We start from the raw sequence: 27,386 nt of genomic DNA on the forward strand, positions 1-27,386 counted from the left end.
TAAAAAACATTTTCTTGGATAAAAAAGAAAGTAAAACAATATAAAAATAATTACATAAAAAATAGTAATTAATGAAAATGTTAGTGGACCAGCAGCCTATACAATCATGTGTGCTTCAGGGACTGTGTCCCTTGCAGATGTGTTGTCTATGTTGTGGGAACCAGAATATTGGTAGCAGAAAGAAATAACCCCTTTTGTGTGGATGAGTGTGCATGGGGGAGGTTGTTTGGGTTGATGCACTGATTGAAAGTGTATCTTGTGTTTTTTCTATGTAGATTTAATTTTTTTTTTTTTTTAATTTTTTTTTTTTTTTTTTTTTTTTTACATTTTTTTTTTTTTTTTTTTTTAGAACAGGCCCGCGGGCGACTCATCTGGTCCTTACGGGCGACCTGGTGCCCGCGGGCACCGCGTTGGTGACCCCTGGTGTATAGTCACAGTGTTGGCGTGAACGCACTTTTTGTGTCTTTTTACGCATTGAAATCAGGAAGGACGCGCAATTCCAGAAACCGCGCGTCCCACGGACTCAGATTTTTTGTATTTGTTTACTGCCCGGGTTGCTTGTTTTTTTTTTTTAAATTTGATCAATTATCACTTTCCGCAGGTGTTTTGTTTTGTTTATATTTGCCGGATAAAATTTGTGTTTTTATTGGTCGTAAATTTTGATTTGCACAACTTTACCGCGAGGGGGTGTCAAAAGAAAGACTTAATGTTAAACAATAAGGTGAGTGTAAAGTCAACCTTTTTAACTTCATCCTGTGCCATTACTCCAGTAAATGACTTGTTTTAGTCTTTGTGAGTCCATGGAAACTTCACTTTTATCTCCTGCTGAAGCGACATCAACCAGCACCCGACCAGACTCCTCCACCCCAAAAACATACTTTGTAGGTCAACAAACGGGGCGAATATGTGCCTTTTGAAGTATTAATGTGCTAGGAGTGTTAAAAAGGAGTCTCTTGGAGAAGTGGCTGACAAGTTAGCAAGTGTCGCTCACATCGCTGATAATGACGTCATCCCCGTCATTGTTTACTGAAGCAGAGATGCTAACTGTGCGTTATGATAAACGTGCATGCGTCGCCAGCCTCTGCTTTTTATCGTTAGACTTATCAGATTTAATTTTGTATTATCTATAGCAGGGGTGTCAAAAGTGTGGCCCGTAGGCCATTTACTAATGTTTTAAAGGCCTACGGACAAAAGACAACACAACAAAAGTGGAATAAAAAAGCTTACAGGTGAAATGTCATTGCTCAAAACATAATATTGAATCAAAATCAATGTTTTTATGAATTATTGACCTATCCAAGGCTCACATGAATATTCCACTTGGAAAAATATTTTTTGTGGAAGATTTTGCATATTTTGAGTGTTTGCTGTAAAAAAAACATAGTTTTCTTTAACAAAAAGAGCAGAAAACAAACAAAAAAACAACATTAAAAAAAACAACAACTTAGAATTGACGGATAGATCTGAAGTTGTTGTAGACTCTAGAGATTTAAGCGTTAAATAAATAATGCATGTATGCCCTGGCACGTGATTATCATAATTTTATGACCGAAGCAAAAAACTTTTTACACTTTTATACTGAAATAAATACACCTACAACTTATAATATACAAATATAGAAATAACTACTGGCAGCGGTAAAGTTTAGATCCATAAAGAAAAGAAGAAAGTGAATGAATGTTTATAACTGGATACATTTACATATGCATAAAAATGTGTTTTCTTTTGTATTATTTTTTGAATGAATTAAGTAACGTTTATGACAACCTTTTTCCAAAACACAATATAGAATGTGAAATATAACAGGATAATGCATACATTTATCATTTGTTTTAAAAATGGTTATAAAAAAGTGGCACCCCAAAAATTTACTGTGGGACCCCATTTTTATGACTTGATGGGGGTCCCTGGAATCCCATTTTGAAAATTCCTAGCGCCAACACTGATTCATATTACACACAGAGTTGCTTTGAATCTACTTATCCATTCATCCATCCATTTCCTACCGCTTGTCCCTTATATGTAATGAAAATTATGTTGGTGATTTCGTAGAGACATAAGGCCCTTTTCCACCAAACTTTTGGTTCCTGGAACCTCTGGTTCCTGGGTCAATGGGTTCCGGTAGAAGTGTGTGGTTTGTGTTTCCACCACATTTCACAGTTCAGGGTAGTTTATAGGCTGATGACGTATGGAGGAGTGGTTCACTTTATTTCTACACTGTTACCATGTAAATAAACAGACAGTATTAGTTCACGGTTCTTTTACTAAAAAGTAAGTAATTGAAATACAAATCAATCGTATACAAAACAATATGAATTATAAAATAAAGTGTATCGAATTGTTCATAAAAAGTCAGGCTTTTGTCCGCAATGTCTTACAGTCAGAGCGTCGTCCTCTCAGTAAATGATGAATTCATGAGGTGCTGGTGATTACTTTTGGTCCATTTCAGCTGTAAATAAAACAAAACCCAAAACTAGTGGAGTCGGCACGTTGTGTAATTAGTAAATAAAAACAGAATACAATGATTTGCAAATCTTTTTCAACTTATATTCAATTGAATAGACTGGAAAGACAAGATATTTAACGTTCGAACTGAGAAATTATTTTTGTTTTGCAAAGAATCATTAATTTTGAATTTAATGGCAGCAACACATTGCAAAAAAGTTGGCACAGGGTCATTTTTACCACTGTGTTACATGGCCTTTCCTTTTAACAACACTGATTGTTGATATATTGATAGCCCATTTGGTGATATCCTTTACACACTGACGTCGCTTTCTGATGCAGTACCGCCTTAGGGATCGAAGGTCCGTAATATCGTCACTTACGTGTAGTGATTTCTCCAGATTCTATGAACCTCCCATATGGTGTAGCGGTTAGGATTCCTGGTTTTCACCCAGGCGGCCCGGGTTCGACTCCCGGTATGGGAACTACTTCTTTACATGTCAAACTACTTCCTTAACGTAAATGACCGCCATAACCACAACACCAGGGGGAGCTCCACTAACCACGTTAAACCCAGATTCCGAACTAACACAGGTCTTAACTCATTCTCTTTCTATGCCACATCAATGTGGAATGCGCTCCCAACAGGTATAAAAGAAAGGGCATCTCTATCCTCCTTCAAAACCGCAATAAAAGTTCACCTCCAGGCAGCTACAACCCTAAACTAACACCCTCCCCGGATTGCTAATAATCAAATGTAAACAACCAAATGCAGATACTTTTTCTTATGCCTTCTGATCTCTCTCTCTCTCTCTCTCTCTCTCTCTCTCTCCCTCTCTCTCTCTCTCTCTCTCTCTCTATGTCCACTACTTGATGTCCATATCCCCCCCCCCCCTTGTATTATGATGATAGTATATATGATAGTATATATCTGTATCATGAATCAATTTAAGTGGACCCCGACTTAAATAAGTTGAAAAACGTATTCGGGTGTTACCATTTAGTGGTCAATTGTACGGAATATGTACTTCACTGTGCAACCTACTAATAAAAGTCTCAATCAATCAATCAATATCACGGACCGTAGATAGTGAAATCCCTCAATTATTTGCAATAGTTCGTTGAGAAATGTTGTTCTTAAACTGTTGGACAATTTGCTCATGCATCTGTTCACAAAGTGGTGACTCACGCCCCATCCTTGTTTGTGAATGACTGAGCATTTCATGGAAGCTGCTTTTATACCCAATCATGGCACCCACCTGTTCCCAATTAGCCTGTTCACCTGTGGGATGTTCCAAATAAGTGTTTGATGAGCATTCCTCAACTTTCTCAGTCTTTTTTGCCACTGGTGCCAGCTTTTTTGAAACATGTTGCAGGCATCAAATTCCAAATGAGCTAATATTTGCAAAAAATAACAACACTTTCCAGTTCGAACGTTAAGTATCTTGTCTTTGCAGTCTATTCAATTGAATATAGGTTGAAAAGGATTTGCAAATCATTGTATTCTGTTTTTATTTACGATTTACACAACGTGCCAACTTCACTGGTTTTGACTTTTGTAATATATAAATAATAAATGTCAGTGTTTATCTCACGCAGACAACACAAACACATCGGCTTTAACATTAACTCGTTAGCATTAGCATTCTGTTCACTCGGGTTGAGACTAATAACTTATTAATTACACAAATAGAGTGTTACTGACTACTTTTACAACATGTAATAAAGTAAATAGTTAATATTTGATGTTATTTACCTTCGTTCCACTGGTGTACTTCCTCCATATTTCCACATTTATCCAATGAAGTCAGAGTAGAAAGCATCTGAGGTGGACTTCATATTCCTCTGGAAATGGGTTTAAAAGAGTCCGTCCTCTTCTCGTAGCTTTGCGTAACGTAATTAAGTTTGTAAAAACTAATAAACAACAATAAACTGCATATTTACGGCTGAGTAAAAACACTACAAGATAGTTCCACTTATCAGCGTTTTTCAGTACCAAAATGCCCCACAAAAGTTGCTGCATTTCGAAAACTCCTTTCGTTCTTCTTTCTCTCCATTGTCAAGTTTGGTGTAATTGAAATACACAAGAAATAAGAAATAAACAAGTCGTGAACAAAAACATTATATTGCTGGGATGTTACTGACGTCACACGTCCGGCTCACGTCCCGCCCAATGAATACTGGTGGTGGTCAAGCTAGCTCTGTTTTCAATGGGTACTCTGTGCCATTTAGCCTTTCTCAAAGAAAAAATTCCCTATGCTTGTGTTGTTTTCGGCTGTACGAACCATTCAAATCGCGAAATGATAAACGTTTCTTCCGAGTTCCTCAAGAGGTTGTCAAAAAAGGCAAAAAAGTGCAATAATTGTAAAAACGACGACGAGAAATGCATGCAGCTCTCGCTTTGGTTTAAGGGAGCAGGGTCGAAGAATGCATGAGTTTGCCCTAGTAATCACTTCGTTAAAGGTTTATTTGATATACTTTTAACGCCTATTATTTACCATTGAAGGGTTATCTTGTCATAATTAGTGTTTCTTAAACACATGTTTGCTACGAATGTTTCGAAAAGCACCAACTCGGCGTGTAAAAGTAAGCCAATGTGAGCTAAACCTGAAAGAGTTAAACTTTTACCAAAGGCAACAATTATGTATAAATCTTTCAGCACACAAAATGTTGACATCTATAGTTATATTTTGATAAAGACGGGGAAAAACACCCTGCTCGTAAAGGCGCGTGCAACAGCAACAAACATGGCAGCTTAGATGCTAAGTTAAATCATGAAATGAAACCTTACCCGAGCAAAAACGATACATATTTACCCGAGAGAGTCTTGATACCAATTTCATTGACCCAGCCACACACAAAAAAGTTGTAGACCTCCATGCATTTCCAAGTTTTCATCTGTTTTGTCGTGTAGAATGGCGTCTGGATCACAATCGTTCGATATGTCTGAGAACGCGACCGACGTATAATCCTTGATATCACTCGACAAATCTTTTTTTGATAAAGTATAGGGATCTATTCCATTGCACAGTTTAATTTTTTGCTCGTATCTGCCATATGCAGAAAGATTTAAAGGCCTACTGAAATTATTTTTTTTTATTTAAACGGGAATAGCAGATCCATTCTATGTGTCATACTTGATCATTTCGCGATATTGCCATATTTTTGCTGAAAGGATTTAGTAGAGAAAATCGACGATAAAGTTCGCAACTTTTGCTCGCTGATAAAAAAAAGCCTTGCCTGTACCGGAAGTAGCGTGACGTCACAGGAGCTAGTATTCCTCACAATTCCCCATTGTTTACAATGGAGCGAGAGAGATTCGGACCGAGAAAGTGATGATTACCCCATTAATTTGAGCGAGGATGAAAGATTCGTAGATGAGGATCGTTACAGTGAAGGACTTGAGAGACAGTAATGGACGTATCTTTTTTCGCTCTGACCGTAACTTAGGTACAAGCTGGCTCATTGGATTCCACACTCTCCTTTTTTTATTGTGGATCACAGATTTGTATTTTAAACCACCTCGGATACTATATCCTCTTGAAAATGAGAGTCGAGAACGCGAAATGGACATTCAGTGCCTTTTATCTCCACGACAATACATCGGCGAAATGCTTTAGCTACGAGCTAACGTGATAGCATCGTGCTTTAACTGCATATAGAAACAAAAAAATAAACCCCTGACTGGAAGGATAGATAGAAAATCAACAATACTATTAAACCGTGGACATGTAAATACACGGTTAATGCTTTCCAGGCTGGCGAAGGTTAACAATGCTGTTGCTAACGACGCCATTGAAGCTAACTTAGCAACTTAGCAACGGGACCTCACAGAGCTATGCTAAATACATTAGCTCTCCACCTACGCCAGCCAGCCCTCATCTACTCATCAACACCCGTGCTCACCTGCGTTCCAGCGATCGGCAGAAGGACGAAGGACTTCACCCGATGCGTTTGGCGGCCCGGAGACGTAGGAAGTCAAGGTGAGGTCGGCGGCTAGCGCGGCTAGCGCGGCTAGCGCGGCTAGCGCAGCTAGCGCTCCAACAAAGTCCTCCTGGTTGTGTTGCTGTAGTCAGCTGCTAATACACCAATCCCACCTACAACTGTCTTCTTTGCAGCCTTCATTGTTCATTAAACAAATTGCAAAAGATGTCCAGAATACTGTGGAATTATGAAATGAAAACAGAGCTTTTTGCATAGGATTCTACGGGTACCATAACTTCCGTTACTCTGACTTCGTCACGCGCATACGTCATCATACCGCGACGTTTCAGCCGGATATCTCCCGGGAAGTTTTAAATGTCACTTTATAAGTTAACCCGGCCGTATTGGCATGTGTTGCAATGTTAAGATTTCATCATTGATATATAAACTATCAGACTGTGTGGTCGGTAGTAGTGGGTTTCAGTAGGCCTTTAAGCCTCTTTTGGACTCAGATAGTTTGCGCGCTGCTTGCTGTACAACAGCTATCTTAGCTTAGTCGACTGGTTTTCACTTCCGGGAAGAAGTCACATGTCAGAATATAAGTAATTGGTTGGAGGTCCGGTTGCTAAGTTAGCTTCAATGGCGTCGTTAGCAACAGCATTGTTAACCTTCGCCAGGCTGGAAAGCATTAACCGTGTATTTACATGTCCATGGTTTAATAGTATTGTTGATCTTCTGTCTATCCTTCCAGTCAGGGATTTATTTATTTTGTTTCTATATGCAGTTAAGCACGATGCTATCACGTTAGCTCCGTAGCTAAAGTGCTTCCCCGATGTATTGTCGTGGGGATAAAAGTCACTGTGAATGTCCATTTCGCGTTCTCGACTCTCATTTTCAAGAGGATATAGTATCCGAGGTGGTTTAAAATACAAATCCGTGATCCACAATAGAAAAAGGAGAGAGTGTGGAATCCAATGAGCCAGCTTGTACCTAAGTTACGGTCAGAGCGAAAAAAGATATGTCTTGCACTGCATTCTAGTCCTTCACTCTAACGTTCCTCATCCACGAATCTTTCATCCTCGCTCAAATTAATGGGGTAATCGTCGCTTTCTACAGAGAAAGCGACCGAATCGCTCTAGCTGCTTTGAAAACAAAAGGAAAATGTGAGGAGCCTTTCAACCGACTACGTCACGCTACTTCCGGTAGGGGCAAGGCTTTTTTTTATCAGAGACCAAAAGTTGCGAACTTTATCGTCATTGTTCTATACTAAATCCTTTCAGCAAAAATATGGCAATATCGCGAAATGATCAAGTATGACACATAGAATGGATCTGCTATCTCCGTTTAAATAAAAACATTTCATTTCAGTAGGCCTTTAAATGGTGGTGGAATGTGCACTCTGTTACCCTTGCAAACATATACAGTAAGTCAACCTTCGACAGTTCAGACATGAACCCTGCATGTCTAAAAACCATCTTGTGACTGGAATGGACATGTTAGCTTCCCCTTCATCTATCATCATCAAGTCGTTGTTCAGCTCAGATGCCGCTGAAGTTTGATGGAGTGGTCCAAGTACTGCTTTCAAAGAAGCTTCCTTATAATGTAAAGTCTTTGGGCATCCTGCACATATGGGAGCTGTTTTTTTAGGGAATATTAGTCAATTTGACGTCTTATGTAAGAGTTAGACATGCTGGGAAAAATGCAATAATGGAGTCATTGAATGTTCAGGACATATTCTGCAGGTATGAGGTGATATGACGACTCTTCTGTGCGGCTTAGTCATATGACACAGAAAATGGCCTCGCTCTGACCTTTGCAGCAATAACAGCTTCCACTCATCTGGGAAGTCCTTCAACATGATTTTGGAACGTGTCTGTGTGTCTTTCGTGAAGCCCTAAGTCACAGAGAGGGCCTGGTTTGCAGTTGCTCTCTCTTGTTGCTAAACGGATTGGAGATTTGACATTGGTGAACAAGTCAAATCTTTTGAACGGCTCTTCCAAGCAAATGACGAGAACCGAATTGCATTTGCGAGCCATTTTTATATGCAAATGACCCACTCTCAGTTCATATTCCCACTACCTAAGTGGACTAGAGGCACAATGACAAAAATAAATTCCAAAGGAAACGTGACATGTAGATGCATTTTGTTACGTACGACGGGGGAAGGAGATGACAATGGCAGGGATCAGTTCAATAGGTTTATTGAACTCGACCTTGATGAAGTGGTGGAGTGTGAATGCTACTAAATGTGAATGGTGCAAGACGATGTGTAGAATCAACAATGTCAATGTTACCAGAGTTTGTTGTAAGTGTGTGTTGGATCAATCCTTCGTCAGACCAAAGGGGCATAGCGAGAAGGCAGTCCGTGGGCAAGCAAGCGGTTGGGGGCTGAGAGAAGCAACGAGGTCCGTGTCCAAGCAGGGGTCGAGTATCGAGGGAGGCGGTCCGGAATCCAGAGGGAAGTCGAGGCACACAGCTCAATCACGGGAAACAGGGGAAACACTGCGGGGAACACAGAGGACATAAGACATGGGAACAGGGAAGGCACAGAGAGAGAGAGCAAGTACGCAGGAGGGAATCCAGAGACGGAATGCTTACTACGAGGAGTGAACTACGTTCCGGCACTGGATCTTCGGGTCCGCTGGTCTTTATGCTGTATGTCTCCATTAGACCCAGGTGCACTGATTGTTGATTGCCTGCAGACTTGCAGGCACGTGGCCACGATGCGGGCAGAGTGAGCAGCGGCGTGTCCCGGCGCGCTTCTAGCGGAGGTGCCGGCGGAGCTTGCAGCAGATGACATGCGGGGTTGCGCGTGCGCCGTGACACATTTTTCATTTACACTTAACATTAGTGATAGTGCAATTTGCATTCACATGTATATAGTGTTTTAATTTGTATTCTAGTTGTTTTTGTTTTTTTTATTATTCACACTGTCTTCATCTATTTGTAAGCTATATTTTTTTAGGTGAGGAAACATTTAGAACTGTGGTCTTCCTGTCAAAGTATCGAGATAAGAAACCAAATATCTAAGGTACATTTAAACCAGTGTGAGTGGCACTGGGAGCAGGTGGGTAAAGTGTCTTGCCCAAGGACACAACGGCAGTGACTAGGATGGCGGAAGCGGGGATCGAACCTGGTAACCTGAAGTTGCTGGCACGGTAGCAACTCATACTTGATCAAAAAAAGATTTGTCGAGTGATATCAAGGATTATCCATCGGCTGTCGGTTTAAAATTGGTACAGTAGATAGCAAGTTATGTATGAAGTGTCGGGCAGCTTAAGGAACTCTTGTTCATTTATTGTGGGAATGTCAGAGAATAAAAGAGTTATGGTTGAAAACAACAAAAGAAGCAATCACATTCCTAAATATAAACATCCCAATGACACTGCAAACTGATCTGCATCAATTTATTAACGTGTCATCAAAGAGTAAAAATGCATTTCTTTCAATATGCATCATAAGAAAAACGGTAATATTATAAAAATGGATAGATGTTGATAGTCCAACTCATACTGACTGGTACACACAAGCTATGGAGATGATATCAGGAGAAAAAACTGAATTTAGTTTAGATATTAATGAGTCATATATTGGAATATGAGATCCATTCTTCATTTGTTTTAACTATTAAATCAACTTAAAATATGACTTATTTTATCTTTGTGGAAAATATTGGACACAATGTGTTGTCAAGCTTATGAGATGTGATGCAAGTGTAAGCCACTTTGACACTATTGTTCATTTTTTAGATGTTTCTATTTTATTTTTAATAAATGGCTGTGATGATAATGTAAATGAGGGATTTCTAATCACGGCTATGTTGTGATTATTATTAATATTGATACTGTTGTTGATATTATTCATTTTTGTTTGACTACTTTTGGATTGTTTTGTGTCATGTTTGTGTGTCCTCTCAATTGCTCTGTTGATTGCTATTCTGAATGTTGATGGGCCGGGTTTGGTTTTAGAATTGGAATTGTATTATTATGGTATTATTGATGGCGAACTGTCTTGTGATCCAGACGCCATTCTACACGACAAAACAGAGGAAAACTTGGAAAAACATGGAGGTCTCCAACTTCTTTGTGTGTGGCTGGGTCAAGGAAATTGGTGCCAAGACTCTCTCGGATAAATCATGCATCGTTTTTGCTCGGTTAAGGTTGCATTTCATGATTTAACTTTGCGTCTTAATAAGCCATGTTTGTTGCTGTTTCACGCTGCCTTTTACGAGTTTACGTGTTTTTCTCTGTCTTTATCAACATATAACTATAAATGTCAACATTTTGTGTGTGCTGAAAGATTAATTCATGATTGCTGTCTATGGTAAAAGCTCATTTTTCTCATATTGGCTTTCCTTTATTTAGACTTGCTGACTTGGTGCTTTTGGAAACACTCGCAGCAAACATGTATTTAAGAAATACAAATAACATTAAGATAATAATTAAATGTGAAATAACAAATGTTAAAAATACATCAAACAATCCTTAAACAAAGTGATCACTGCAAACTCATGCGATCTTTGACCCTGCTCCCTTGGACTGTGAGTGTGAGCGCCATGCTTTTCTCGTCATTGTTTTGTAAAATGTTGCACTCTTCCGCCCTTTTTGATAACCTCTCGAGCAACTCCGAAGAAACGATAATCCTCTACGCGATTCGTACAGCCGAAAACAACACAAGCATAGGGCATTTTTTTCATCGAGAAAGGCTAAATGGCGCTTAGTACCCATTGAGAACAGAGCTAGTGGGACATGAGCCGGACGTGACGTCAGTGAAATCCAAGCAATAGATTACTGAGGAGCTAGCAGCTACACAACAGCTAAGCACGCAAAAGCACACAAGAGGGTCCTTTAAATGAACAATATTGCAGTTTAAAACATGACATTTGTCCTAAAAAAAAATATCAAGTAGTTGCATATTACTTACAGATACAAAGCCTCCAAGGCAGATGCTTATTAAAAAGTATCCAGTAATAAACGCGTCTGGATCATTCAACTTTGTAGAGCTTAATTTAAAGGGTTCATGTCATGATTTTTTATTTTTTTACATTTGAAGAATATAATTGTGGTCTACATAACGTCTAAAGGTGGTTCTTTGGTGAAAAAATTGCATAGATTTTATTTTACAGACCTATTTTCAAGCCAATTTATCTTCCCTTCAAAACAGCTCGTTTCGAGATTATTGTGACCACTAGATGTCGCCAAAACCCAATTTAACACTTCCCTTCTAAATCCGTCATAAGGTTAGTGTTTTCATACTCACCATCTCTCTCTGAGTAATTTCACTTCATCAAACCTTTTGTAACATTCCACAAAATAATAAAAGTATGCACTTTTATGCCATAAAATGAATGTTTTTCATACCAATCAATCAATCAATCAAAAAACCTAACAATGTCCCCTGGTTAATTTTACTTGATCAAGCCTATTCTAACATTCCACACTACAAACTAATACAATTATGTACCATAAAATTGCGCTGATATCGAATCGGATTGATATCATTTAAGGCCCTAATATAGGGGTGTCCAAACTTTTTCCACTGAGGGCCGCACACGGAAAAATTTCAGCATGCGGGGGCCATTTTGATATTTTTCATTTTCAAACCATAACAAAATATCAGGATTTTTTTTTTTTAACCTTTAGGGCTCCCGGGGACCATAAAGGGTCTCAGTCATTAAAACGTTAAAAATAAGTCAAATTATTATGATTTTTATTTATTTAACGCTTACAGTAAATCTCTATATCAACTTCAGGTTGATTTTCTGTCTCAAGTCAACTTTGTTTTTTATAGCAAAACTGGAAATATGCAGTATTTAGTAATTAGAGCTCTAAACGATCAATAATGCAGGACACCATTGATTTTAATTCTTTAATATTTTTGAGAAATCAGTGAAAAAATTATAATAAAATCCCACAAAATATGTTTGGGATCCAAAAGGTCCCCCACTCATAAAGTGATATTTTTTTATTTGTTTTTTTACTTTCAACACTTAAGTTACGAGATCAACTTCAGATATATCTGTCGATTTTACATTTGAACTATTATTTTGTTTGTTTTTATGCTCTTTTGTCAAAGAAATCTTTGATGTTTTTATATGGCAACCACACAATATATGCAATATTTTTTCCACATAAAACATTTTAAAGTGACAGTTTTGAAGTAATTGGAGCCTTGAATAGGTCAATAATTCATTATAACATTGATTTTTTGTCCTTTTTTTTTTTGAGCAATGGCAAAAAAAAGAAAAATAAAGCAAGACAAAAAAAAAAAAAAAAAGCCTGCATGGCAGCTTTGTGTCAACATTGCAACTTTTTCTCGTTAGGTTTCACCTCACTTCACTTTTTTAAATGTTTTTTTTAATGTTTGCAATACTATCAATTTTGCAATTTTTGCAGAATGTGTGGCGGGCCGGTAAACAATTAGCTGCGGGCCGCAAATGGCCCCCGGGCCGCATTTTGGACACCCCTGCCCTAATATAAGTATTGTATCTAAAGTTAAAAAGTTAGATTGGGACACCCCTCCAAGGTACCACCTTGTGGAATGCATACAATGAAAACACAAGCCAGTTGAATTTAATATAATCAATATCTTAAAATATGTCCCACAAAGAGATTACAAATTTGTATTAATTTTAATTATTCAAATCCAAATCTGCTACCAGTAAATGTTTCCTTGGTAAAAACGACTATTTAAAAAAAAAAAAAGAAAACAACAAGCCAGTCTTTTGAATGGCTCTTTGAAAGAAAAGGCTCTTCAAGATCCAGCTTACTTCAAAATTATTAACAATATTGTTGATTCCTGGAGTTTGGTTTGTAATATCACAGTGAGTCGACGTATAAAACACAACACAGTAAAACAGTGGTTCTCAATCTTTTTTTCCTCAAGTACCACCTCAGGAAAAAATTGGCTCTCCAAATACCACCATAATGACCCCCATTAAAATACAGTAGCATAGTAGCCATAAGTATTACTATGTATACTATGTAAAGGAGCTTGCAGGCTTTCAAAGTTTTAATGAATTTTACCCCGACACACACAAAATATATACACTTTTACACACTAACGTGCACACTTAGGGAAAACAATAGCTTCAGTATTTTTGATGAAACTGAATGTTTTAACTTAAATAACGTTGAAGCCACATAAGAGCTGTTATTATTTGATGGTGTATAGTGCCATTGCATACTCACACACTGACAATCGACACAAAATGTTTTCAAAACCACATTTACACGCCTCTCTAAAGCAATAGCAACCCACCGAGATCATTGTTTTTTGCATATAGGTCTTTTCTTGACAGATGATGATGATTCCCGGGCGCCGCACCGCTGCTGCCCACTGCTCCCCTCACCTCCCAGGTAGTGAACGAGGGGATGGGTCAAATGCAGAGGACAAATTTCACCACACCTAGTGTGTGTGTGACAATCATTGGTACTTTAACTTTAACTTTATGTTACCATTTGAATGAACAGCAACACTTACATGAAAGTAATTCTCACATCAACTAGTGGTTGAGAGGTGTAATTACATCCAAAACCTTTTTATTTCCAAGGGGCAGGCTTAGATCCATTCAGTATTCATGGTAAAAGCATTGAAACACAGGCCTGGCCCTAACCAATCTGGTGCCCTAGGCAAGATTTTAGGTGGCGCCCCCCCCACATCGGCAGTGAAGTGTATATACTCACAAGAAACCGAATAGCTTTGTCTTTGACCTTTTTTTTTACTTAAAGAAAGCAAATTAACAATCAGAATAGTTAACAAGATACAAAAAATATGAATTAATAAATGAATACAAAAAAATAAAAAATGAATATATGAAATACAATATTTTTTAGATACATAAACACAAAATAAAACGTGTCAACAAGTTGCATAAAATAAATTAAAAATACAATATAAATAAGGCCCTGCACAAAACAAGATATCAAACTAGTATGACTTTAACAACTATATTACAAAAAAGGGGATCCTACAGAGTTCTCTATTTGTGCTTTTTAATATTGCATTAACTAGAATGACTTACAAATGACTGTACACCACCCCCTCATCAACCTCACATCACCTGCTACAGCCTTACTCTCCTAGTCTTTCTTGCAGCAAAGTCATCTACAACATCATCATATGACAACTGATTTGAGACCACATGATTTATGCTTATGATGGAAAGTCCACTGAGACGTTCTTGCATCATAGTAGATCTCAGGTAGGTTTTAATGAGTTTGAGCTTAGAGAAGCTTCTTTCAGCAGCAGCCACTGTAACAGGAAGAGTGGCAGAGATTCTCAGAGCAACCCACATGTTGGGGTAAATTTCTGTCAGCTTCTTCTCATGCAGGAAGGTCAAGAGTTCCATGTTTGTCATGTTCTTTGATGGCAATGGTGGGAAATTCTGCATTTCCATTGCAAGTTCTGTGCCATTAATGTCCAGCTGGCTGTCATGGGTCAGAGTAGTACTCAGGGTTTGGCACTGCTGTAGCAGCTCTTCTTTTTGTAAGTTGTGGAAATTGAGGAGTACTCCAAACTTGCCATTCACCTCTCCAAGGCTCTGAAATCTCTCATCAAGTGAAGAGATGGCTGTATATGCAAATTAGATTAGATTCAATTTATTGTCATCATTACAGTGAAATGCTGAATAGCAGAATGCAAAGTAACAGTATAATATATTATATGAGAATGTTATGTTATGATTATCTTTAACCGAATCACAGCAGTGCTCAAATTAAAAAACAGCATTCCCTCTCATGTGATATTGCTTAATGATGTGCACTTTAACAACTAGGCTTACAACTATACCTAATATATAAAGTGACTATTACCTGCAGGGCAAACATTAGCTAACCAGAAGGCAATAACAATGTAAACAAAAAACACCTGCTTAAAAGATCTAATACAAATGTCCCTGAGGAATGTAAGGTGGGAGTACTGTAATTACCTAACATTACATTATTATTTTCCATAACAATTTAGCCCCCTCCACAATATTAACCCGACGTTAAAACAGAACTAGCTATTTATTGATTAGCAATTGCCGAATCATGTAACATTAGCTTAATGCTAAAAAGCCAGGTTACTATCACATTCTGTAACAGACAAATAATTTCATGTAGGCTAACGTTACCTACCTGCTACCTCTGTCTTTTTCTCCTTTCTCCTCCTCTTCTTTTCTCTTTTTTCTTCCCTGGGCACCTGACAGTTTTGGCCGTTTTGACATCTTGTGTTTATTTTTTGATGTGGTGACGTCCAAAAGGAGTCATGATACGGGAAGGGAGGGGGCGCACTGTGTGACTCTTTTTGGACGTCACCACATAAAAAAATCAACACAAGATGTCAAAACGGCCAAAACTGTCAGGTGCCCAGGGAAGAAAAAAGAGAAAAGAAGAGGAGAAACGAGAAAAATACAGAGGTAGCAGGTAGGTAACGTTAGCCTACATGAAATTATTTGTCTGTTACAGAATGTGATAGTAACCTGGCTTTTTAGCATTAAGCTAATGTTACATGATTCGGCAATTGCTAATCAATAAATAGCTAGTTCTGTTTTAACGTCGGGTTAATATTGTGGAGGGGGCTAAATTGTTATGGAAAATAATAATGTAACGTTAGGTAATTACAGTACTCCCTGGTGTACAGTAATTTGTAAGTCATTCTAGTTAATGCAATATTAAAAAGCACAAATAGAGAACTCTGTAGGATCCCCTTTTTTTGTAATATAGTTGTTAAAGTCATACTGGTTTGATATCTTGTTTTGTGCAGTGCCTTATTTATATAGTATTTTTAATTTATTTTATGCAACTTGTTGACACGTTTTATTTTGTGTTTATGTATGTAAAAAATATTGTATTTCATATATTAATTTTTTATTTTTTGTATTCATTTATTTATCCATATTTTTTTTTATCTTGTTAACTATTCTGATTTTTAATTTGCTTTCTTTAAGTAAAAAAAAAGGTCAAAGACAAAGCTATTCGATTTCTTGTGAGTATATATACTTCACTGCCGATGTGGGGGGCGCCACCTAAAATCTTGCCTAGGGCGCCAGATTGGTTAGGGCCGGGCCTGCTGGGTTCGATCGAACCCTAGGGGTTCGGTGAGTCGGGCTCAGGGGTTCGGTGGAGGTCAAGACACACCCAACTCATCATGTAAATAAAAACTTCTCCTTATTGGGCGTATTACGGATACGGCAACAGTAGAAGTCACACTGATTTGCATGTGTGTAATTTGTTGTGAGTTCATGCACTGTGTTGGTTTTGTTCTTTGAACAAGGTGATGTTCATGCACGGTTCATTTTGTGCACCAGTAATAACACATGGTAACACTTTAGTATGGGGAACATATTCACCATTAATTAGTTGCTTATTAACATGCAAATTAGTAACATATTGGCTCTTAACTAGTCATTATTAAGTACTTATTAATGCTTTAAACGACATGGCCTTATTATAACCCTAACCCTCTAACCCTGGCCCTAAGCCTAACCCTAACCAAATAACTCTACATTAAGTCTTTGTTACTTAGAATATGTTCCCCATACTAAAGTGTTACCAAAAACATATAACTTTGTCTTGAATTTGAAAAAATTAATTTTATTTTTCACTAAAGAAGGGTTCGATGAATGCGCATATGAAACTGGTGGGGTTCGGTACCTCCAACAAGGTTAAGAACCACTGGGTTAAATGTACAGTAAATTAATATCTCCTATTTGGAAACACTTTGCAACAGGTGCATGATGCCATTTCAAAGAAGAACTTGTTCAAAACTATGTGGTCAAATTTCCTCTCTCTAACCTTTAAATGTAACTAATTTGTCGGGGAAAACCCGCAGAAAATGACCTTTTTTCGGTCAAACGTCACTCAAGGGATATATAGAATGTATTCTTTGTTAAGTCAGCAGTCCAAATAAGCAGTAGAAAACTTGTGGACATAGAGGCCGACTCCAGATTTATTTTGAATAGTGGAGGCTTTTACTAGCGATATGGTTTTTTTAAATACACCTATATTTAGACTTAGACTTAGACAAACTTTAATGATCCACAAGGGAAATTGTTCAACACAGTAGCTCAGTTACAATGATGGAAAGTGCAAGGATGGAAAGGACAATGCAGGTATAAATAGACTAAATATAGCGATATAAAATATAACATATATACGAATATATACATAATATGTGTACAGTATATTATACAGTATATTAGGGTTTTGAATCTTTGGGTGTCTCACGGTTCGATTCAATATAGATTATTGGGGTCACGATTCGATTCAAAATAAAAAAAATGTTCTCAATTCAACACGATTCTCGATTCAAAAACGATTTTTTCCCGATTCAAAACGATTCTCTATTCATTCAATACGTAGGATTTCAGCAGGATCTACCCCAGTCTGCTGACATGCAAGCAGAGTAGTAGATTTTTGTAAAAAGCTTTTATAATTGTAAAGGACAATGTTTTATCAACTGATTGCAATAATGTAAATTTGTTTTAACTATTAAATGAACCAAAAATATGACTTATTTTATCTTTGTGAAAATATTGGACACAGTGTGTTGTCAAGCTTATGAGATGCGATGCAAGTGTAAGCCACTGTGACACTATTGTTCATTTATTTTTATCTTTATAAATGTCTAATGATAATGTCAATGAGGGATTTTTAATCACTGCTATGTTGAAATTGTAACCAATATTGATACTGTTGTTGATAATATTAATTTTTGTTTTACTATTTTTGGTTTGTTCTGTGTCGTGTTTGTGTCTCCTCTCAATTGCTCTGTTTATTGCAGTTCTGAGTGTTGCTGGGTCGGGTTTGGTTTTGGAATTGGATTGCATTGTTATGGTATTGCTGTCTATTGTTTTGTTGGATTGATTAATTTAAAAAAAATAAAAAAAAATAAATAAATCGATTTTTTTTAAATGAGAATCGATTCTGAATCGCACAACGTGAGAATCGTGATTTGAATTCGAATCGATTTGTTCCCACACCCCTATTATATATACAGATATATTATATTATGTCTATAACATACAATATATATACCAATGACCATGTACAATATTACAGTATATGTGACAGCAGCAGCATAAAATAGAGAGTAGATCCAGCAGAAAATAGACATTAAAAACAAAGAGAAGTAGCTGACATGTCAGGTGTCAGGTAATAGGCAGATATCATTTATTGCTGTATGGCGAGTGATTACAGCTGGATTGAGTGCGGAATGAAGGATATATATAGTATAATATATTATATATAATATTATTATATATAATTATTATGTATAATACATAATATAATCCCTTTTAAAACAAAGTGTCGCCATTTAGTACATTTTTAAACAGGCCTTTGCACTGAGTTAAACTATGGTGTCCATGGCATTGCCTGTATGTATACACTGACTTCCATTCCAATTCTACACATACGGATCAAATAAATGTCATTGTAAAGACGTATGTGTCATGTTACTCATAAAATAAACTTGTAACATTACGATAACAAACCTCTAAGGTGCTGAAATTGCGTGATGCTTTCAAGTGCTCGTGGCTGCGAGTGGACCGTCATAAGCGGTGCTTTCAAGTGCTGGCCGCGACCTGTCGAGGTAAACACTGCACAGTAACAATTAGACATGTACTTTTCTCTGGGTGTCTCCGTGGTGAAAGGCAATTCCTTAAAGTGACAGCTTTCTTTGACACGTCATATTTTCAAGACGTCTAGTTAGGAAACTGCTACTTTCCTCCCACTATGACGTAGGTTATAAGTCACGTGACTTTTGTATGTGGGCGTGTCTTTGGCGAGCTGGCTCGGATGACTCATAGCTCATTGCGGAAGTGCTCGTTCTTCCCCACCTAATTCAATTTTTGAATCGTTTTAACAACACGGAATAATTCATGTGTCGTATTTATCAATTGGAACGAATTTTAAAATGTTGTATAATCGGACCCTTTAATTCGTGTTAAACGAACTAATGTGGCTAGTTACTATCAAACTAGCTTATTAAAGTTCGCACAACGGACATGTAAGTGAGAGTGACTCAATGTTCGTATGGCTCCCTATTTAAACACTAGCCAACAATAACAAGAGCTGGAAGTACTAATCAGTCTTAAACTACGTTGCTTTTGAGATGCTCAACAGATCAGTATTTTTTAAGACGTTGTTGTGTTGTAATATCCATGGTTCAATGATAGAGGATGTAAAATATATGTTTAAGGGAGGGAAGATATGTTGTACGCTACAAATGCAGCCAGCCTGGCCCCATACAGGATGTCTTGAGACAAAGACCAGGTTGGATTGAAGTCAAAGAGTGAGTGGTTTATAACATTCATTATTGCATCATGGCACATCAACTTCGATGCCATATTTGTGCTGTTATTGTGTCTTACAGTGACGGCGAATGGGACTTCCACTGGTGTGGTGTGGGCTGGCTGAAGGAGAATTTGTTCATGGAGGAACATGTAAGGGTAAACCACTTTCGCAATCATTACGAGGTAAGGAATCGTGGGCCTGATTTGCTGAAGGTTTGCGCGTGCTAAAACACGTGCAAACTTGATAGCACACGCACAGTGTGGATTGCCTCTCCTAAGTGACGGTATTTGTTATCCATCCATCCGTCCATTTACTACCGCTTGTCCCTTTTGGGGTCGCGGGGGGGTGCTGGAGCCTATCTCAGCTGCATTTCATGCTATAAATCACTAACGGCTATTCGGATAAAAGAAGTCAGCTAATTGATTTGTGCATTTGGAGCGGTTAGAAATAGAGATGTCCGATAATATCGGCAGCCCGATATTAGCCGATAAATGCTTTAAAATGTAATATCGGAAATTATCGGCATCGGTTTCACAAGTAAGTATGACTTTTTAAAACGCCGCTGTCATAGTGGTTCACGGACGTAGGGAGAAGTACAGAGCGCCAATAAACCTTAAAGATACTGCCTTTGCGTGCCGGTCCAATCACATATCTGCAGCTTTTCACACACACAACTGAATGCAAGCCATACTTGGTCAACAGCCATACAGGTCACACTGAGGGTAGCCGTATAAACAACTTTAACACTGTTACAAATATGCGCCACACTGTGAACCCACACCAAACAAGAATGACAAACACTTTTCGGGAGAACATCCGCACCGTAACACAACATAAGCACAACAGAACAAATACCAAGAACCCCTTGCAGCACTAACTCTTCCTGGACGCTACAATATACACCCCCGCTACCCCCTACCCCACCTCCCAACCCCGCCCACCTCAACCTCCTCATGCTCTCTCAGGGAGAGCATGTCCCAAATTCCAAGCTGCTGTTTTGAGGCATGTTTAAAAAAATAATGCACTTTGTGGCTTCAATAATAAATATGGCAGTGCCATGTTGGCATTTTTTCCATAACTTGAGTTGATTTATTTTGGAAAACATTGTTACATTGTTTAATGTATCCAGCGGGGCATCACAATAAAATTAGGCATAATTATGTGTTAACTCCACGACTGTATATATCGGTATCGGTTGATATCGGAATCGGTAATTAAGAGTTGGACAATATCGAATATCGAAAAGCGGCAACAAAGCCATTATCGGACATCTCTAGTTAGAAATCAGAAATAGGGGAAATTAAAATTTTCAGCACAATCCCATTCAAGATCAGACAAACATTACAGGAAGACAGAACAAGATCGCTGACGGGTCTGCCAACTTCCGACTCGCCTTACAAAAAAGCTGAGATACAGGTAAAAGGGGACGGCGTGGCGAAGTTGGTAGAGTAGCCGTGCCAGCAATCGGAGGGTTGCTGGTTACTGGGGTTCAATCCCCACCTTTTACCATCCTAGTCACGTCCGTTGTGTCCTTGGGCGAGACACTTCACCCTTGCCCCTGATGGCTGCTGGTTAGCGCCTCGCATGGCAGCTCCCGCCATCAGTGTGTGAATGTGTGTGTGAATGGGTGAATGTGGAAATACTGTCAAAGCGCTTTGAGTACCTTGTAGGTAGAAAAGCGCTATACAAGTATAACCCATTTATCATTTATTTAAACAATGGTGGGGTTAGGGGGGTGAGAAAAAAAAAAAAAATCGGTCTAAGGCTGGGCCCCTGGAGAGGGGGTCCAGACTGACGCCAACGGAAAAAAACAATTCATAGCCATAGCACACATCCCTCTTACATGTGTGGAAGAGGGAAACATCAAAGAACACAAAGGACATTAAAATAGCAGAGCTGATGCAACCAGCCACTTCTACATACAGCTATGACTAAAAAGTAGAAGAAACATATACACTGTGGTGGCCTCTGCGGTGTTCCACGCCATCGTCTGCTGGGGTGAGGGCAGCATGGCCAGAGACAGGAGCAGACCCAACAAAGCAACCAAGAGAGCCGACTCCACTCTCGGCCGCCCACCAACTCGGCCAGTGTCCAGTCTGCGTCTAAGGAGACTGAGATGTCCAATACCTGCTCATTCAGCCAAGACACTGAGAAGCCTGTCCGTCCCGGCGCTCAGTGCTAGCTCCGCAGCCCTGTCTCTTCATCTGCATCTCCTCTAGTCTCTCCAAACCAGAAGTGGAGAGGGAGTCGAAGAGACAGAAATTGGCTATAAAATCCAGGGCAGAATCCACAAAAGCAGAAACGAAAAGGAAAATGCGTGCTGCTCAGAAATTTGCCTGGAAGGCTCATGTCAGAGCCATTAAAGCAAAAAATACAATTAATTTAAAGTAATATGTACAGTGTTTTTCACATCATATTACTGTAAATTGAAAAAACTCTACCACAATTTTTATGGTTAAATTCTGTCAACTGAGTTGCCAGGTTTCTACCGTAAAATCTACGGTTGTTTTGTAAACGGATGAACAGTAACACATTTTTTTGCGGTAAAAACTGGCAGCCCAGTTTCCAGAATTATTTATAGTTAATATTTACAGTAATATGTTGCAAACACAACCGTAAATTCTACAGTAAATTTCTGGCGACTAAGCTGCCAGTTTTTTTTAAGTAAAAAAACAGTGGTACTGTTCTTTCATTAACGGTAATATGTTGCACAACTGTATATTTTCAGTGAAATTCTAGTGACTAAGTTGCCAGTTTTTTATTGTAAAATCCAAAAATGTTTTACAATGTATGTGAAAAAAATATACATAATAATCAAATGCCTAGGCAAATTTTTATCATTTTCGCTGTTACAAGCGGCCCTCTGAGGGCAGCCATAACTGCGATGTGGCTCTCAATGAAAACGAGTTTGACACACCTGGTCTATGTGTCTACGTGGTAAAAGCCCCGTATAGTACACGCAATATCCCTATTTTAATTACGCGGCCTGCACCACTTTTCAATTGCATGCATAGTCTTAGTAGATCACATGCAACACGCCCACCAATTGTGCACACTATTTTATAGATTGCGCACACTGTTTAGCGCCAGGTATTTAGATCTTAGCGAATCAGGCCCCATTTGTCGAGCTTTGTTTTATCAATCTTCAGTTTGTAAACATCAAATGATAATTTTTTCTGTGTTTATGATTCAGCTGACTCGCAAAGACTTCATGTTGAAAAACCTGAAGAGGTTCAAAAAGAATCTAGAAAGAGAGGCCAGCTGCATGGAAGGCTCCAAATGTGATTTCTTCCCCTGTACCTTCGCACTGCCTAATGAGTATCATCTCTTTGTGGAGGAGTTTAAAAGAAACCCTGGCAGCACTTGGATCATGAAGCCGGTAAGTTGATCGCAGATGGAATATGACCTACATAAGGAAAAACTGACAGCTGTTCTGTATATATAAAATTTAAATGTCCTCACTTACTGTAAAGAAAAACATGAATTGGTATTATTTTACAGGCTGCAAAATCTCAAGGCGCAGGCATCTTCCTTTTTAAAAAGCTGAAAGACATCATGGATTGGAGAAAGGTAAATGTGTGTTTATTTTTTAATAAAAACATATTGACCCGCCTGATATAATCTGATTGATGACATTGTCCTTAAGCATGACGCCACTCGCTCAGAGGAGCAGAAAGATGCAGGTCAAGTGGAAAGCTATGTGGCACAGCGCTATATTGAAAACCCCTACCTCCTTGGTGGTAATTCACTGACTCAAAAATACTGTACACCTTTCATAGGAAGAAGTAAACCAATATTTAATTTTGTCTCCGTAGGCAGGAAGTTTGATCTGCGGGTCTATGTGATGGTCACATCAGTATGTAAATACATATGTGAAGTCAACATTCTATTTAGATTGTATTTTTTTGCATCTAACATGTAATATTGTGGCTCAGTATTTTCCATTGAAGGCATGGCTTTATCGGGAGGGCTTTGCTCGCCTGTCAAACACACGTTTCTCCCTGAGTAGTATTGATGACAAGTGTATCCTTTTCAAACATCTAACAATGATATTTATGTTAGTTGTGTGGTTTTATTTTTAACACACTGCTTATTTGTTGAACAGCAGTTTGGTAATGTTCCTTAGTGCCTTTTACAGACGTACATCTCACGAATGTGGCCGTTCAAAAAACAGCACCTGACTATGATCCTGAAAAAGTGAGTCATTTCATGTTATCAAAGAACAATGTTGTGCTTTTCCCCACCCCTAAAAGCTTGTGTCCACCTTTACACAGGGATGTAAATGGAAGATTCAGAAGCTCCGTCGGTATCTGACTGCAAAACACGGACGGCTGGTGGTAGAAACTCTGTTCAAGGATATGGATAACATCTTCATCAGCAGTCTACAGAGTGTGCAAAAGATTATTATAAATGACAAACACTGCTTTGAACTCTATGGCTATGACATTATGCTGGATGAGAACCTCAAACCGTGAGTTTAAATACAAAAACACACGTTTGTGTTGGTATACATGCAGGCCTGGCCCTAACCAATCTGGCGCCCTAGGCAAGATTTTAGGTGGCGCCCCCCCACATCGGCAGTGAAGTGTATATACTCACAAGAAACCGAATAGCTTTGTCTTTGTGACCTTTTTTTTTACTTAAAGAAAGCAAATTAACATATTATATGAGAATGTTATGTTATGATTATCTTTAACCGAATCACAGCAGTGCTCAAATTAAAAAACAGCATTCCCTCTCATGTGATATTGCTTAATTAACATTAATGATGTGCACTTTAACAACTAGGCTTACAACTATACCTAATATATAAAGGGATGGAAAAGTGATTATTACCTGCAGGGCAAACATTCACTAACCAGAAGGCAATAATAATGTAAACAAAAAACACCTGCTTAAAAGATCTAATACAAATGTCCCTGAGGAATGTGAGGTGGGAGTACTGTAATTACCTAACGTTACATTATTATTTCCATAACAATTTAGCCCCCTCCACAATCTTAACCCGACGTTAAAACAGAACTAGCTATTTATTGATTAGCAATTGCCGAATCATGTAACATTAGCTTAATGCTAAAAAGCCAGGTTACTATCACATTCTGTAACAGACAAATAATTTCATGTAGGCTAACGTTACCTACCTGCTACTCTTGTCTTTTTCTCGTTTCTCCTCCTCTTCTTTTCTCTTTTTTCTTCCCTGGGCACCTGACAGTTTTGGCCGTTTTGACATCTTGTGTTGATTTTTTGATGTGGTGACGTCCAAAAGGAGTCATGATACGGGAAGGGAGGGGTGCACCCACGGGGGGGGGGGGGGGGGGGGGGGCGTAATGTTGTAACAAATAATATTTCTATTAAATAGGCTTTACTTTGCATTTTAATTAACGTGGGATTATTTTTTGTATTTAGAAATAATAGTACCAACTTTTCTTTTTTCTTTTTTTTTTTCTCCAACATTTGTGGCACTGGCGCCCCCTGATGGACGGCGCCCTTAGCATTTGCCTATACGGCCTATGCCACGGGCCGGCCCTGTATACATGTCAGCACTGCATCAAGCAGCTGCACTCACTGGCATTCATGTATGTTTATTGTACAAACAGAAAAGTATACTTGCATGGACAGGTACATATATATGCACATAAATGCATGTTCACATGCAGAGACAAGCAAAACTGGCCTGTTATTATTGCTCAGCTACATGTTTTAAAAATCAAGTAGTAAAACTTTTAGTGTCTGGATGATCAGCATTTTACTTGGAAAACTGACATGTATAGGCAATGATCCTGTTGTAAAATAATAATGACAGTGTCTCCTGTATACGCGTATCTTGTTTTTACCAATAAGGCCTGACTGAAATGCTTGCTGTTCTACAGATTATGATCAAAGTGACAGTACCCCATATTTATTTGCAGATGGTTGATTGAAGTGAACGCATCACCGTCGCTTGCACCCAGTAGTCAAGAGGATTATGACATGAAATACAGCTTGCTGGAAGATACTGTAAATATCATGGATATGGAAGGAAGGTAAAATACAGTATCTCCTGACATAATTAGCCCCATTGTGATTCTGTAAAACTGGAAATAAATATTTTGTACTAAGTTAAGGGATGACATTACAACAATCGAAACCTTGTTTACACTGCACAAGTGACACAGATCGAATACTTTTTCCCAGTCTAAACGCTCCAAAGTGCTTGAAATCTGATTTTCTTGCATCCGATTTGGGTCGCATCAGGAGGTAGTCCGAATCCGATTGGAATCTGATCTTTTCAAATGTGACTGCAGTCTGAACGAAAATGCGACCCTGATTGCGACTTTTACGTAATCTTCGAGCGAGCTACGTCATTTGTGTGCGCAGGAAAGACGCGGCTTGACAGCGGAAGTGGATACGTCATCACAACATCCGGTTTCGGTGAGCAAAGTATTTTTTGGCGGTCAAATTTTCGGCGCATCACTAGTCAACAGTGCGCAATTAATTTATGTAATTTCTAGATACCGGTATATACTTTGATTCCGAAGAGATAGCAAATGTTGAAGAACCGGAATTTATGTATACACTGTGGCGTATTTTCTTACTTGCCTGATGTGGGATCTGGGTCGAGGATGTCGTTGTGGCTTGTGCAGCCCTTTGAGACTAAGGGCTACATAAGATCGATGATTGATTACATGTTACGTACATGGCGTAAGTTGTTTACATAAGTGAGTTGAAAATTAAAGCTAACCCAGATCCACGCTGATGTTCGTGTCTCCTCTACTTAACAGCCATAAAACGATAAAACCCTCCCAAATATAATTCACTATCAATATCCATTCATACATTATATTACTTAAATTTATTTTTACGTAAAAAAGACCGTCATTTTTAAAGTGTGACTGCTTTATTTTTTATTTTGTAGTACTGGTAGCGACTTCCTTGTTCATTTACAGAATCTGGTCAACTTTTTCACTTAATCGAACTGTGCATGCAAGTGACGTCGAGGCAACATCGGGGCCCCTGCGCATTTATACTGGAGTCTGATAAAAATCACATTTTACCTGTAATCCAAGCAGTCAGCTGTAAAAATGTGGTCTACATTGGTCTGCAGTGTAAACGTAGTCTAAAAGTGTTGTACCTTCTCAGGTTGACTGGGAAGGAGAAAAGAGTGGGCGGATATGATCTCATGTGGAATGATGGGCCTGTCTATAGAGAGGAAGTCGACCCTGAAATATTTGGCTGTTCGTGTTTAAAAGCCAACACATACTTAGGTAAGGCACTTCCTTTGGTCCAGAAATGTTTACACTATGTGACAGGGCATGACACAACAACACATTATTATTTGTGAACTGAGAAAGTGTGTTTTCATTTGTTTTTGCAGGGTGTGAAAATGATAGGGCAAGCCAGCTCATTTGGCTTTTTAAACATTTTCAATCCCCGAAGAAAATGTAAGCTGTACAATGGATTATGTGTTGAATAAAAAAAATCACATTTGCCGTATTGTCTTGTGTATCTTTTCTCTTGCTGCGCCGCGTTCTACACTCAAGCAGTGTGTGAGTCGTGTTATAGCTGTAGGAAGGACCGCATCCACTGCACAAGAAGAAAGTGAAAGTGACAGTGTAGGCAAGATTTGAGGAGGCAGGACTGAGACTGGGAAGGCTTGGGGCTGCCTTTTGAGGTACTAAGCGTCCATGCTGACATTATGGGTAGACTAGAACTTTTTGTTTGTTTGTCATAAAAAAATACAATCATGTATTAATAAAT

General features: G+C 38.5%; 2 protein-coding genes and 1 non-coding gene across 3 annotated transcripts in view; 2 read left to right on the forward strand and 1 right to left on the reverse strand.

Moving 5' to 3' along the window:
- Positions 1-27,121, forward strand: part of LOC133654214 (probable tubulin polyglutamylase TTLL9) — a 43,668-nt gene extending 16,547 nt beyond the window's left edge. Inside the window, exons 2-13 of the mRNA XM_062054376.1 lie at positions 19,555-19,647; positions 19,729-19,831; positions 22,843-23,028; positions 23,151-23,219; positions 23,296-23,389; positions 23,465-23,505; positions 23,585-23,672; positions 23,788-23,846; positions 23,924-24,120; positions 25,559-25,672; positions 26,769-26,893; positions 27,004-27,121. Of these exons, the coding sequence (XP_061910360.1) occupies positions 19,555-19,647; positions 19,729-19,831; positions 22,843-23,028; positions 23,151-23,219; positions 23,296-23,389; positions 23,465-23,505; positions 23,585-23,672; positions 23,788-23,846; positions 23,924-24,120; positions 25,559-25,672; positions 26,769-26,893; positions 27,004-27,074 (1,240 nt within the window). The 3' untranslated portion in view covers positions 27,075-27,121. The remainder of the gene's footprint in view (positions 1-19,554; positions 19,648-19,728; positions 19,832-22,842; positions 23,029-23,150; positions 23,220-23,295; positions 23,390-23,464; positions 23,506-23,584; positions 23,673-23,787; positions 23,847-23,923; positions 24,121-25,558; positions 25,673-26,768; positions 26,894-27,003) is intronic.
- trnae-uuc (transfer RNA glutamic acid (anticodon UUC)) lies at positions 2,859-2,930 on the forward strand. The gene has a single exon. It is a non-coding gene; the product is annotated as a tRNA-Glu (tRNA).
- Positions 14,131-19,072, reverse strand: LOC133654216 (uncharacterized). Its single transcript, XM_062054380.1, has 2 exons — positions 18,848-19,072; positions 14,131-14,940 (listed from the first exon to the last, which is right to left on the reverse strand). Exons 1-2 carry the CDS (start codon positions 18,972-18,974, stop codon positions 14,435-14,437), a joined length of 633 nt encoding a protein of 210 aa, XP_061910364.1. The 5' UTR covers positions 18,975-19,072; the 3' UTR covers positions 14,131-14,434.
- Positions 27,122-27,386: the final 265 nt, after the last annotated feature.

The sequence above is a fragment of the Entelurus aequoreus genome, linkage group LG07 (assembly GCF_033978785.1).
Source record: "Entelurus aequoreus isolate RoL-2023_Sb linkage group LG07, RoL_Eaeq_v1.1, whole genome shotgun sequence".
NCBI lineage: Eukaryota > Metazoa > Chordata > Actinopteri > Syngnathiformes > Syngnathidae > Entelurus > Entelurus aequoreus.

What these genes read in the sequence shown, in the direction of transcription:
- LOC133654216 (XM_062054380.1), bottom strand. Translation starts at nt 18,974, where the DNA reads ATGTCTAATTGTTACTGTGCAGTGTTTACCTCGACAGGTCGCGGCCAG. An exon ending in GCAATTTCAGCACCTTAGAG is followed by an intron (nt 14,941 to 18,847) that starts GTTTGTTATCGT and finishes TTGCATATACAG; the next exon opens with CCATCTCTTCACTTGATGAG.